The sequence below is a fragment of the Colletes gigas genome, unplaced genomic scaffold (assembly GCF_013123115.1).
Source record: "Colletes gigas isolate AHSC1104 unplaced genomic scaffold, ASM1312311v1 Colletes_gigas_Sc00036, whole genome shotgun sequence".
Lineage (NCBI taxonomy): Eukaryota > Metazoa > Arthropoda > Insecta > Hymenoptera > Colletidae > Colletes > Colletes gigas.
Window position 1 is genome coordinate 774,261 of NW_025106665.1, and position 13,966 is coordinate 788,226.

Below are 13,966 nucleotides of genomic sequence, written 5' to 3' on the forward strand. Positions count from 1 at the left end.
AACGCGCCGCTAAGACCTTCCCTGTCGTTTATCCGAATCGGTTGCACTCCCGTCGGTCTCGGTAAGCGTAAAGAAATTCATTTAAAGCGTTTTATTTATCGATCGCCAGCATTCGAATTAACGCCGTCGCGGCGCAATTAATAAGCTTCGAACCGACCGCTATAGAATCTCGAGTGCGTTAACAACAGACGCATTCTTGACATTTTCAAGTGCCACATAACGAGCATCGTAGCCGACACACTTACATATATTTCTACTAAAATTAACTGGCGTTGCTCGGAATAAGCAAACTACAATCTGTATTCATACGAGACAACTTATTCATACGAATGTATTCGGACAAATTTTATTGTGTAATTTCGGTACGCGGTACAGTACGCGTTATATTAAACGTAAATAATGGGTATGTAATTTCGAGTAAAATGCAGGAAGAATATCTGTGCCACCGATAGTGATCCGAAATTTGAACAGCGTTCTTTAATTAACTCTAAACGAATACGAATACGACATAAATATGGCGGTATCCTACAACGTCGAATGCTGGAACGTCGCTGTTTTTCTACGTTTCACTGGATTCATCTTAATACCTGCACTATTTAGCAGAGAAAACGCCAAACCTCGTTAAAATTTAATAAATGACGTGTCAACTCAACCGAGAATACGAAAACTACGACGTAATCCTAAACCACAGCTTAACTGCAAAGTTCGGATTCAGGCGAAATGTGCCGGTAATTGGAACTTCCACCCATTTAAATAAACAAAGAAAAGGTAGTCTCGAGTTTTACGATTTTAAATAAAAAATATACTAAAATTTTACGAACTTCCGTTGAACGTAACAGTTATTTACGACACTTTAGTGATGCACCAAAGTAAAACCTCACGGTGCTTAACTTTATGTAAGAATTTAAAGTCATACTCAAACGTTAAGAGTCCAGCGCGTTTCTGCAACTAATACACCTACTCGACGAAAGTTTGTACAATTTCAATATATTTTTTATTCCAGAGTCTTGAAACAGACACATTCTAAAGAAACAATAACCAATTAGGATATTTCATCACGAGTTTGCTGGTGGACTGTTCGGTAAGGATTTTCTGGCAGATCCTGCCTTACAATAGACGCGACTAAACGTTTGAACAGTCTCCTATTTGTGGAGTATTCAGGTCAAACTTAGCATCGAGAAGAATTCGTTCTCTGCACCAAAGCGATTGCTTCTTGTTGTACTAATCTCTAAAATTGAGAACAACGAGTAAACTAAAATTTTCATTAATTTTATTTGGTAAATATCATATACACAAATATATAAATATCTACTCGTACAGCGAAATGTACCAGGTGGTCTTTGCGTTCGAGAAAACATACTACTATTTCGACAATTTATGTAAATGATCTAGTGTCGTAACTTGTTTACTTCTCGTGTAAGTGCCATTAATATGAAGTATACGTTCCTATAATGCCAACTGCATAGCAAGATACTATGATCGACGGTAAGCAGATGTTTCTTGCATTACTATCATATATTATCAATATGATAGTTTGCTTTTAACGTAAAGTTACATTTCGCGAAGCAAGTTTAATTTACATATCATATTTACAGAAAACCCAGTCCAACGCCATAACATTTTATTCTCAAAGTAATGTAGCACAATAGAGAGATGCTGAGGGATCATTCATCTTTTGAGTATTATTGTTAACTATTTTATGACGTCGAAGAACCCACACGAACCTTTCCTCGCCTTTTAGTTTACTGCTTCTAAAGTTATTCTGCATCTTACGCGTGTAGCAGTATGAAGGAGTACGTAGAAGTTCGTGAATCTTTAGTAACTTCTTTGACACTTCAATTAGTTTCAGCAACTTTCGTTAGTGGGTGTCAATTGATCTACTTAAACTATATTGTCTAATTGAATCACTTTGGATCACCCTCGAGATTATTAAATCTTGTGTAACACTGTGTTCGTGCTAGGATTGCGTCAAAGTTGATGCGTTGACATTTGAAAAGCACCGTTGCTAAAATGATTTTACACATGACGCAAGGGTATCCAACGCGAATGTTCAAACCTTTATTTATTCAAAATAAATTTTATATAAAGATATAAAATATAAAACGACTCCATTATTTTGGCAATGAAAAATAAGTTCAAAAGTTTCATGTTTATAACCGGTTGAAGCTATAAATTCTCATGCTAGATGATAAGAGCTTTAATTCGTGTAATTTAAAGTACGAGCGTAATTTTAGCTACTTAAAAATAGCAGTTTATTCGAAAGTGTGCCAGCCACTTGCAAACCTTTTCACATTTCCTTTTTACTTCCCTTCCGGCGTGCGTTCGCTACCGCCAAGGAAAAGAGAAAATGGAAGTGTATTTTTAATGGTCGGACGGAAAATCTCGAGACTCGTAACTATGGCCACATTGAGGAACGAGAGCCGGAAATTGCAGCGAATTAAAAACCGTTTCGCGAATGTCATTCGACGAATGGCTATTTATCGTGAAAGTCTAAAGCACTAAATTTCACCCTTCCCGGACGTCTTGCCTTTCATTTTCGGAAATACCCTCTCTCGTACCCTCTTAAAAGGGTGCAGTATGCTCTGGAAAAAGCTTCGCGAAATATCCCTCCGTCTTATCTGCGATAAGAGCTTGGATCTCTCGAGCAGACCGTAAAAATGAAATCCCCGTCGTGTCGTACGTTTGCAATAAAGCTTTACAATAAAAAATAAGCTCACCATCACAATAAACTATTGTATTTTAGCTAATTTAATCTTGCCCGTGTTTGTATTCATTTTATTATTGTTCCTTTCAAATTATTGTATTTCTTATATTACTCCCTTTGCCGTTTCATTTTGTCATATTCACCATTTTCACTGTACCTAATATTACAGATGTGGGTTAATGTAATACCAGCCAAATGGAGATTTACACCACCATTTACATCGTTATAATTTTTCCGCGATATAATTAAAACGGACATTACAAATAATTATAATTTAAAACATGCGTTGATTCTGATTATAAACAGACAATTTTGTAATCTTATTCGTTGCATACTCATATATGTAACGATTAATATATTTATGAAAACATTCTTACTATTTAATCGTAAAGAAATGCCGGGCAACATACTTTTATCTGTTTCTTTTCACGCATAGAAACCGATATGCAGAAACGAAACCAACAGCCGATGGAAAATTTTTCCATGAAGTAAGTTATTTTTGATGCTGATATAGTTACATTATATCTGTCTCGTAGCTATTCCGTATTTAAGACCGTCATAAAGCATTCTACCCACCCGAATACGTGGACGGGGCACTAAATATATTTATCCGACGACGACGACAACACGAGTTCTGTCGATAGTGAATCCTTCAAACATAGTCGCTCAAAACAGTCCGTCATACTCGATATAACTATTTATCATATTCTATTTCATTGGCCAATAGAACAGAAATTAAATCACGAAATCGATTAATTTTGCGCTCCTTTAAAAGTTTACGCGTTTTAAATAATAAATTAAAATATTTCAAACGTTTGTAACAAACTAACTCCAATACTTGTAAACTATAAAAAAAAAAATAAAAACAATAATAATCCCATTGAGAACGTAAAAATCGAATCGGAAAGGTTAAGTATTAAAGGTTAGGAGCCTGAAACCCGTCGAATCGATCTAGTGTTAAGAAGGTGAGATTTGTCGAATTGTTATTCTAATTGTCTGAAGAGAAACGAGGTTGAGAATGTCCCTATAGAGGGAAATCCCTGTGCAATTGCGCCAAGTGGTCCCTGAGTAGCTTGGTACACGGCAGCAGCTGTGTCCGTGAATAAAAAAAGCACGACGGGCAGCGTTGTGTTTTGAAAACGGGAACAGCGGCCGAGCCGACGAAATAGGAGCCGCGATAAACGAATGTGGGTTGGCCCTCTGAGAGACCTTGGCTAACGCGTGGAGGCAGAGAGACGTCGAGGAAGGAGGCTACCTTATCAGAGGTAACCTGGAAGCTCAAACTTCGTCCGCGTGGTCGACGTCGAACCACGAGGCGGCTCCTTATATGGAGGGGGCCACGCTAGAGAGAGGGCGCCGCGACGCTCGGGTATAAAGTTCCACGACGCTGACGACGTCGCTCACATCGCGCCAGAAAGCTCGCCTCCTTGGCTTACTTGCTCTCGCGTGATCGCAGATTAATTGCTCTTCTTGGGTTGCGCCGAGGACGTTAAGTTTTTACATCCACATGCACCTGACCCCCTTTTTACACGAAATCAAAGTACTTTTTTATTATAGTTCACGTCCTGTCAAAACAAATATTACAAGTTTCTACGCGGTACAGTTTCACCGTGTAAAAAGAGGATTAGGTGTAATTCAAGCCCCCTTAAATGTTTATTGGGCAATTTTAATAATCCTGTATGAATTAACTGGCTCGAAATCGAAGTTGGATGATACTAGCAGACCTTTCACCCATGTATTTTTTCGGCCCATTACCATTTTCGTGTCACTCGCAACGTTACCAGCAGATTTGGAAATAAACACAAGAGGAAGTGGGACAGAAAATGAAATTACAAAAATTTTATGTATTTTTTAACGGAATGAGAGCTGTACGGTCCAGAATCGAGTAACCAATTGATTAAGATTATTTAAAGATTTCAAGATTATTAAAATACGTGAGGATGTACCTCACTGACAACTACACCGAAAATCCTCTATTATTTTATTTTAAATTGTAATACATCATTTATTTAAAAAATAACTCGGTATGGTAGTAAAATTGAGTCATGAAAAGTCCATAAGGCGAAAGGTCTATTCGTATACCTCGTGTGTGTATTGAAAAATTTTACATAAAAAAATAGTTTTGATAGTACGAAAAAGAATACTATAAAATATTTCTATCAAACTTATATAATCTACTAAAATCATAAATATAAAAACTTATTATAATACTTACATTAAACTGGAAAAAATATTTGCTGGCATTACAATCATTTCGTGAAAGAAACATTCGCTAATTGTTTTATTTCATCATGCCTATTACCGAAATTATTCCTAATGTCTCTAGGTGACAGACAAGAAATATGGATCTTACATGTTTGTATTGGATCGAAGTCAAAATTAAAACATCTTACAGGTTATATTTTGACCAGACACAGATGCAACATAATAACATTGTCAAAAATTTCGAAATGTCTCATATTTCTTTCATTGTTGTAAAATTCCGAAAACAGGTGGGTCCGTTTCCGGTAATAAATAGAGTAAACGTAAAAAATGTACAAGAGATATAAAAATAAGTTTTGCGGATAGAGAGTGAGGAATAATTTAAGGGAGAAGTGGCATGAGAGAAGAATGAAAAGGCTACCACCTAGCGAAGGAAAATAAAAGTACAGAACAATAGAGAAGCCTAAGATCATAGGGAAAGATTGGTGGAAGCTGGGACTATGACAGGAAAGAATGAGCAAATAGACACAGCACCAAAAGGACACATCCCAACTTAAAAATTAAAATTTTTGTAAATATAAAATTATGTTAATTATGATGTCTTATAATATTAGGTACAATTGGTTTTTTGAAAGGTCTATCACTTCCACCAAATCTTAACTGGCCTGATTCTTTTTTTCCACCAAAACCACCCCCTGAAAAATTAAAACTTACAAATACTCTATATACACAGAGTATAAGTAGTTGATATAGAGTTAATTAATCTTACCAAGTCTTCTTGGTTTCCAGCCTTTCATGGTACGCCCACATTCCTGATCCACAAAAATTTTGTAACCTTTCAATGTTGTGTCACTATAACGTCTAATTGACCTCCTAGCTTCATCTTCGCTTCTCATTTCTACAAATCCATAACCCTGGGATAGTCCAGTCACAACATCGACAATTACTTTCGCCGATACAACATCTCCATACCTAGAAAAGAACTAAATATATTAACATTTAAAATATATATAATTCTAATGATGTTATAAAGACTATAAAATATACCTCTTTTAAATCGTATTTCGTAATTTTTGGACCAAATCTAGTTACAAATAATGTTCTCTCTGGTTTCGATTTTAATCCGTGAGGTGGATCATAATGTGCTTGTATGGCACGACTAACAGCTTTATCGTGTGGCTCCGTATCTGTGCCATCAATACTGCCAGATTTTAGGGGATCATACTGTCTGGCATACGGACTCCAATTCTGTAGTGTATCCACCTAAAATCCAAACATATGTCAGACTTAATCTTACTTTATTTTTACACAATTCTCGGAATGATTTCGAAAACATAACCTTTAAAATTAAAAACTGTAATCAAATGATAGTTTAAAAGAAAATGGGTCTCTTATTTATATATTTAAAAATCTTCTTAAATGAACGAAACATTACTTTTGTTTTCATTGGAAGACGTTGTTTACCGTCCATTTTCACGAACACAACAGCTTCAAAACAATACTAGTAACAATGGTTAAAGAGGTAGACACGGCACGTGACCTAGCCGATTCGGCAAGTCGGTATTACAGCAGATATTCTCTGCACAGAAATGGTAATACCATCAGATACGTTGCTGCCTGAAGAAATCAGAGGAAGGCGCTTGCTATTACCACAGACGAGATATATGAATAGACCTTTCACCACAGACGAGATATATGAATAGACCTTTCACCTTATGGACTTTCGCGGCCGAATCTGACTGCCATACCGACCTGAAAATTCGGAAGTGATTTTAGCGGCCTCTTCTCATGGATGGCGGTTAGTTGAGAAACTAGGCACTGAATTAGTATTAATGGGCAGCCAGCTGAATGTGTGCGTAAATACATGTGAGTTGACTATGGGGGGAATTGAAAAAGACAGTGCAGTATTATCAGATGGCAGACCCGTGCCCAAAGGGAGCTGCCCCACCACTTACAGACACTAATGCCAACCTCCTTGTATATGAGTTCTGGCGTTTCGTATCTCTTCGAGGATTCGAGAAAGGCGGCGAATGTCAGTCTATCCTTCTTGCTCTTACCACAGCCGAAATTCGATCTCGCATAATCTTGAGCCGAGATTCTCGACTGCCCAGGCATTTTTGACTTTCCGACCTATGTAGGCGTATACAATGTATAAGCAAAATACCATAATGAAACAAAAATTTTTTTGTAACGTTGCAAAAGACACGAAAATGGTAATGTGGTTTCGAGACCCCACAAAAATAGGCCGCAGAAATAAATTGGATGAAGGATCTACTTCTATACCACATCTGTGACAACACTCTAGAATCTTTGATGAATCAATGAGAATCAAAACTAGCCTAGCGAAGAAGCTCTATATTTATGATGACCTATGCAAAGCGGATCGCAGCCAATTTGCTAATAATATTTAGTTTTTAATTAATAATTGCATTACCCAGCTAAGAGTGATACGATTATTAATTAAACGCTAAATAATATTACCCAGGTCTCACCACGAGGAGGTTGCTGCGAATGGAGACCCGCCCTAACCGATTCCCAACCACCCTCCATTAATAAAAATCTGTGACCAACAATCGTTGGTCGAAGAAGAAACGAACGAAAGTGCAATCAACGATGGAAACAATCAACGAAAGAATTTTTGAGAAAGAATTTGTTTCTAAATTCTCATCAACAAAACAGAGAAATAGACCAAAATATTGCCTGCCTGATATAATGATTAATATAGAAAATCAAACTCCTGCCTAACTATAAATCTAAATTCATTTACATCCTACCTATCTAATCATCTAACAAAATACATAGTAAATATATTCTTCCTTGTTGATCCTTCGACGAAGATTTCCTGAAACATACTGTTACATTCTACCTAACTATAAACCTAAATTATTAAAACATAAATTGAGCAATTTGAAACAAAATACATGAAATACATTCTTCTTTCTTCTTTCTTCTATCTTCTATCTTCTATTTATCCCACGATGATTTCCTGAAACACGAACAAAGCAATATCAAACAAAATTGTAAGAATTCTTAATTGTTACCTTTATAGACCTAAAACTTCCATAGGAATATGCTCTGTAACAGAAACTTGTTTAATAGATTAGTAAGAGAACAACACTGAATCTGTAAAACTACAAATACTACAACTACAGGCAAGTGCAGTGACAAAGTAAAAATAGTAGATAATATACGAGGTTACTTTGACTCTAAAATATATTTATCGCGAAATATCTTCTTGCACGTAAATCTAATGATATATTTTAATAAGTAAAGAAAGACTTTGGGTATCCTCGATATCGAAGATACCCAAAGTCGTCGACTAAATTATGAAAATGAATTTAATTATCGAAGAATGTAAAGAACAATCGGAAGCTACTAATTTGACACTCGTTCTAAAGTTAATATAATTATAAGTATTATAAATGATATTAAAATCATGACTCTACTTTCGATCGATATTACGATATTTGTCATATTGAAAATTGCGGCGTGTAAAAGCATCGCACGCTTGAATAAAACGCGACGCGACACGTGCTCATAAGCGTGCAGTGAGTGTGGGTATCAGATTGATCCCCCCCGGCCTTGATTATCAGAAAAGCAAGTCGCGCCCCTGACCCACGTCGATCGGACCTCTCTACGTACAACCGCCGGGCCCTGGAGGACACACGGTCACAACAGGACCCGCTTAGTACTCGAGAACGGATATGGGTCAGGAACTCTCGCCGGAGGTCATTCTCTTTTCCGTATAAAGAGGAGAATATATGCGCTCGGCGAGGCCCCACTTAAGCTGAACCAAGCTGCACCGGGGTTGAAGCGGTAAGAGCTATCACACCTACTACACAGGCGTCACATGTTTCATTCTATCAAACAGAGGTGATCGAGCAAAACTCTCCGATCCTTTCGGTCGAGACATAATCTCGGAAAGCGAGAACCAGAGAACAAGCGAACGAGAGGAAGTTGTACTATTCATATATGTATATGTACTCATTATATATTCATTTTAAAATCAGTGTCAAATTAAAAATGAATCTACTATGACATTCGTCATCTTGAAAATCGCGGTGTGCAAGAAGATTATAATTTTAAACAAAAGATACTCAGATAAAACAATATACATGTGTTACTATTCACGGGTAACATTCATACCCGCGGTCACTACACTTGCCAAAGGTAGCACGTATACAACCAGTCGAAGCTTAAGTCTAGTTTAATTGTACCGAGCAATTATTTTGTTTAACCCCTTGCCTTACGATTTAATTTCCAACTGTGCGTGCCAAAAGGTCCAAGGTCCATAGGTCCGGTAGACTTATCACATCTTTGAGACGTCTTGTTCATGTTTGGCCCGGTAGACTTATCGCTTCTCTGAAACATCATTGTAAGCTGAGGTATTAAAAAGGAGGTTCTTAAACACTTAAAAATGATCTATCACCTAGCTAAAGGGAATTGAACAGAGTATATTGGCAATATGTTACAAGAATTTAAGCTGAAACGTAAAAATAAACATCTTATATTCATCAGTGTCATCGAAGCAAACATGGTATATGCATTGACACCATGTTATACATGTCAAAAGGGGCATTGTTATATTCATCAGTGTCATCGAGACACCAAGTTGAATCAACACCAAACAATCAAACGAAATGGAAAAATCAAACAAAGTATCTCCGTAGAATGTTACGAGAATTCGAGCAAGAATATAATATTACATTATTATATCTTGCAATATTATACATATCAAAGCAGTCAGATACATAAATAAAGTTGAATTCATATCAAACAAACAAATAAAAATAATAAAATATAAATAAGTGGAGTGGACTTACTACTTGTTGTCAGTATATAGGGTAGTTACCACTGGATCAGCTGTAAAGTAAGAAAATATTCATATTATAGCAACGTCGGTTAGGCAAGCAAGGCAAAATCAGTTCATTGAAACGAAATTGGTATCAAACGATAGAATAGAAGAGGGGAGAGAATTTTTAAACAGTTCTTACCGTAGTCATCACCGTCCGGCACTGGTCAGTAGTGGTCAGCACTGGTCAGTATTGGTCAGCCCTGGTCAGCCATGGTCAGCGCTGGCCAGTAGTGGTCAGCAGCGGCCAGCAGAGGTCCCCGGTTCACTTCAGGCGATTTATACACTCCCGAATCCGCGACGCGACTGAAGAATTCTTCGCAGTGACCCTGCTTATACGTCTAAGGTGATGGAAGGGTGGGGAGACCAGTCAGAGCCAAAGCTGGAGTTAACAGTTAAGACTGGCTTGTCTACGAAGAAACTATTTCGATTGGTCCCACCTCTTGACCATTTCTGGCTCCTCACTGGAATGCTGACCTCGATGTCAACCTCACTGTTGACCACTAGTGACCATAAGCTAGTCATTGTTGATCATTATTTTTTAACGGAATTAAAGCTGTACGGCCCATCATTGGACATTAATCGATTAATTTCATTGGAGTAATCAATCGATTAAGAGTATTTAAAAATTTCAAGATTATTAAAATTCCTAAGGATGTATTTCATTGATACGTACACCGCAAATTCTCTATTTTTTATTTTAAATTGTAATACATCATTTATTAAAAAAATAACTCGGCAGAAACGTATTTGCGACTCGAAATCAGTTTAATCAGACTGTGCATCGGGGCCCCGGAAACTCCTCATTCCTCACTTTCGTACACTATGCCCAATTGTTTTTCAACTGACCGTCATCCATGAGAGGAGGCCGCTAAAATCACTTCCGAATTTTCAGGTCGGTATGGCAGTCAGATTCGGCCGCGAAAGTCCATAAGGTGAAAGGTCTATTCATATACCTCGTCTGTGGTGATACATTCTTCCATTAGATGCTTGGTCTATTCTATACCTCATCTGTGATCGCACGTAGTAACAACCTAAAGCTGTCGGAACATATTTTGGCGTTATTCAAATGTGGTTATAGCAAGAATAATACGCTTTGTGATGTGTTTATGAAATTAGTGATAACAATAATAATAGCATACAGTATTATTACAAAAGTAAAGACGCCTGTTAATACTAACATGTCTTCCCTCCAAAAGTCGATTTTAAAATCGAAACTACCACCGTCAGGCGTCAATTTTGGAATCGGCGCTAGGTTAGTTTGTTATGGTTTATGTAAACTTCTGATCTTGAATGAAATTTTAACAAACTTAAATTCTATCGAAATAATTTTATGTTCACATTCATTTAATGTACGTTTAATGTAGAATATCAATATTCATAAAGCACTAATTATACCTATCTTTCTCATTGACAGGGTTAGTAAGTCAAAGGGATTTCAACGTAAGAGAGATTATGAACCAGTTGAATGGACTCCATATTTTGATCATTCAGAGGATATAAAAGTAGGAAATGACACATTTCATATTTATACCAAAGGGATGGAGGGGCCGACGTTAGTATTGTTACACGGAGGTGGTTACAGTGCTTTAACATGGGCAGAATTGACTGTATGTATTAATTAACTAATATATAAAATACAGAACAATTTGCATATTTTGTACATTTTAGAAATCACTTATGACCATGATAGTCTGCAAAGTTATGGCAATTGATCTTAGAGGCCATGGTGATACGTGTACTACAAACGAAGAAGACTTGTCTGCAAATACTTTAGCAGAGTAAGTGAAATTTGCAACTACTAAACTAAAATTATATACAGTGAAATCTCTTTATCCATGGTTTATTAGAGCAAACAAAAAAAGAAACAATGCGGATGATAGAAAAGCTTTTCAAAATGTTTCAAATTGTATAAACTTTAAAGAACAAAATTATCAAAATGATCCTATCATGGAACGGAGCATTAAAGTTATATGAACGATTACAGAAGCATTAAAACCTTTGCAATAACATTATAACTATTTAAGGTGTTGCACCAGTGTAATACTTTCAAAAATATCGCGAACATTGGGAATTAATTCTGATAAAACTATTAATACAATTTCTGGCGCTTACTAATACAAACTCTAATAAGTATACAAGTAGTTTCGGAAAATTTCTATGTTAAAATAAAAGGCATTTCCAGTGGATGTCATACTGTACCAAGGTAAGTTGAAGATAATAAAAGAATTAGAGAATTTTGTGAAGAAGAGTAGTATAAAACACGACCTCGGTCGCCTAGTTTACTCGACTATCGTCACTATCGTCCTTCCACAAGAAGGCGCAGCGTGTTTACATCCCCACTCTTGCTGTAGTCCGCTGATTGGCTGTCACCGATCTTCGTCACAGTTTTCGACCAATAACTGTGAGTCGGCGAACTGCAACAGGAGTGGGGATGTAAACACGCTGTGTCTTCTTCTCGTGGAAGCACGGTAGTACTAATTGTTTTGTTGTGGGTGGAAGGGGGTGTGGATCTGAAGGTCAATCTAATTTTCTTAAATGAAATGCTATATTCTTTTCTTCAGAAAGTAACAGCAGGCACTGAGACGAATCCAAAGAGGTGCTCAATTGTAATAACTTCAAAATTAATTTAAATATTTACATGGGACTTATCACGAATCAATTTTTAGATATTTAAATATTTACATGCATTTCTGAAACGCTGTGTATTTTTATATTATTATTACATGTTCTGATTTTTCTTCCTTGGTTGTTAGAGACGTTGCAGCGGTCATAAAAATAGCAGCAGCAGGAGACAGTTCTGTAATTCTAGTGGGCCATAGTATGGGTGGTGCGGTAGCAGTTAGAGCAGCGCCGTTAATCCCAAATTTGAGCGGATTAGGAGTTATTGATGTTGTCGAAGGAACAGCGATGGATGCATTAGCGTCTATGCAAAGCTTTTTAAGATCTCGGCCATCCAGTTTTAGTTCTATTTCACAAGCTGTGGAATGGTGGTTAGTATATTGTATTAAAAAAAAAGTTATTGCGTTTTCCTATTCTGTGCACATTTTTCAGAAGGAAGGTATTTTTTGGCTAATCCTGTGCAAAATAAAATGTTATTTATCTCTTTGACATGTTACATATTTGTGTTATACAATAGAAAATTAGATTACAGAAGAATATCTCTAATTATCCACATTTTAGTGTACGAAGTGGCCAAATCCGTAATGTACAATCAGCTAGGGTGTCAGTTCCTGGACAAATAAAGAAGTTAGTATTCGTATACGCATATTGTATTACTGATATGTTACTGTTACTTCCTGCTATTGTAATGTGATGCATATTGCATTATTCCAGCAACGAAACCAATGAACTAGCTACACATGATATCGATCCGTCATCTATATCATCATGCGAGTATAGTACAGAAACTGCGATGCCACGAGAAGATATTATACAAGAGGAGGAACCTGTAAATATGCCACCACCACCTCCACCTGCTACTTCCTTAGCTGCTAAAAAATATGTTTGGAGGATAGACTTATCCAAAACTGAGCAGCATTGGTTTGGGTGGTTCAAAGGATTGTCTACAGCATTCTTAAATGTACCAGTTCCTAAGGTACTTCTGTTGGCTGGAGTCGATAGATTAGATCGAGAACTCACAGTTGGTCAGATGCAAGGTACAATTAATGCAATAAACGATTTATGCAAAGTATTGGATTGATCAATAAGTAATGTACTGTTGTACAGTATATTAAAATTGTCTTCTCTATCATTAGGCAAATTTCAAATGCAAGTATTACCCGCATGTGGGCACGCAGTACACGAAGATGTTCCAGACAAAGTAGCAGAAGCTATTGCTACATTTATGGTCAGACATAAATTTGCGGAACCAGCATCCGATTTTACCCGGTATTATTTATTTAATTAGATTAAATGTATGTATCGTATAGTGTTTTATTTAATACCTACTTTTATTGTATGTTTCAGAACATTTCCCGCTTGTTAGGGCCGCATAAAATTGTACAATGTTATATTTGTAATACGATTATGAGAAATTCGATAAATTAGGTAAAATGAGCATTTTATTTATTTAATAAAAGGTATGTTCACAAAATATACGAGTATATGTGTAAATAAAAACATTATTTCGACATGAAAAATAAATTCGATCTTGCATATACAGATTGTCTCATTCCTTATTGCTTGCACATATACTTATTATAACT

At 36.5% G+C, this 13,966-nt stretch overlaps 2 protein-coding genes across 2 annotated transcripts; one reads left to right on the forward strand and one right to left on the reverse strand.

Moving 5' to 3' along the window:
- Nucleotides 1-5,081: 5,081 nt before the first annotated feature.
- On the reverse strand, nucleotides 5,082-6,884 carry LOC122402467 (U11/U12 small nuclear ribonucleoprotein 35 kDa protein-like). Its single transcript, XM_043405280.1, has 5 exons — nucleotides 6,862-6,884; nucleotides 6,342-6,658; nucleotides 5,954-6,169; nucleotides 5,676-5,889; nucleotides 5,082-5,601 (listed from the first exon to the last, which is right to left on the reverse strand). Exons 2-5 carry the CDS (start codon nucleotides 6,375-6,377, stop codon nucleotides 5,495-5,497), a joined length of 573 nt encoding a protein of 190 aa, XP_043261215.1. The 5' UTR covers nucleotides 6,378-6,658; nucleotides 6,862-6,884; the 3' UTR covers nucleotides 5,082-5,494.
- A 3,799-nt stretch (nucleotides 6,885-10,683) lies between these two features.
- On the forward strand, nucleotides 10,684-13,841 carry LOC122402438 (protein phosphatase methylesterase 1). The gene is made up of 8 exons (XM_043405214.1): nucleotides 10,684-11,013; nucleotides 11,176-11,368; nucleotides 11,430-11,539; nucleotides 12,515-12,751; nucleotides 12,942-13,007; nucleotides 13,095-13,417; nucleotides 13,517-13,649; nucleotides 13,728-13,841. The coding sequence occupies exons 1-8, from the start codon at nucleotides 10,745-10,747 to the stop codon at nucleotides 13,744-13,746; spliced, it is 1,350 nt and encodes a 449-aa protein (XP_043261149.1). The 5' UTR covers nucleotides 10,684-10,744; the 3' UTR covers nucleotides 13,747-13,841.
- The last annotated feature ends 125 nt before the right edge of the window (nucleotides 13,842-13,966 follow it).

Bases quoted from the DNA above. Each gene is read 5' to 3' on its own strand.
- LOC122402467 (XM_043405280.1), bottom strand. From the start codon at position 6,377: ATGGACGGTAAACAACGTCTTCCAATGAAAACAAAA. The intron at 6,170-6,341 runs GTAATGTTTCGT...TTTGGATTTTAG, and splicing joins GTCTTCCAATGAAAACAAAA to GTGGATACACTACAGAATTG. The intron at 5,890-5,953 runs GTATATTTTATA...TAATATATTTAG, and splicing joins CGAAATACGATTTAAAAGAG to TTCTTTTCTAGGTATGGAGA.
- LOC122402438 (XM_043405214.1), top strand. From the start codon at position 10,745: ATGCTTGGTCTATTCTATACCTCATCTGTGATCGCACGTAGTAACAAC. The intron at 11,014-11,175 runs GTTAGTTTGTTA...TCTCATTGACAG, and splicing joins AATTTTGGAATCGGCGCTAG to GGTTAGTAAGTCAAAGGGAT. The intron at 11,540-12,514 runs GTAAGTGAAATT...CTTGGTTGTTAG, and splicing joins TCTGCAAATACTTTAGCAGA to AGACGTTGCAGCGGTCATAA.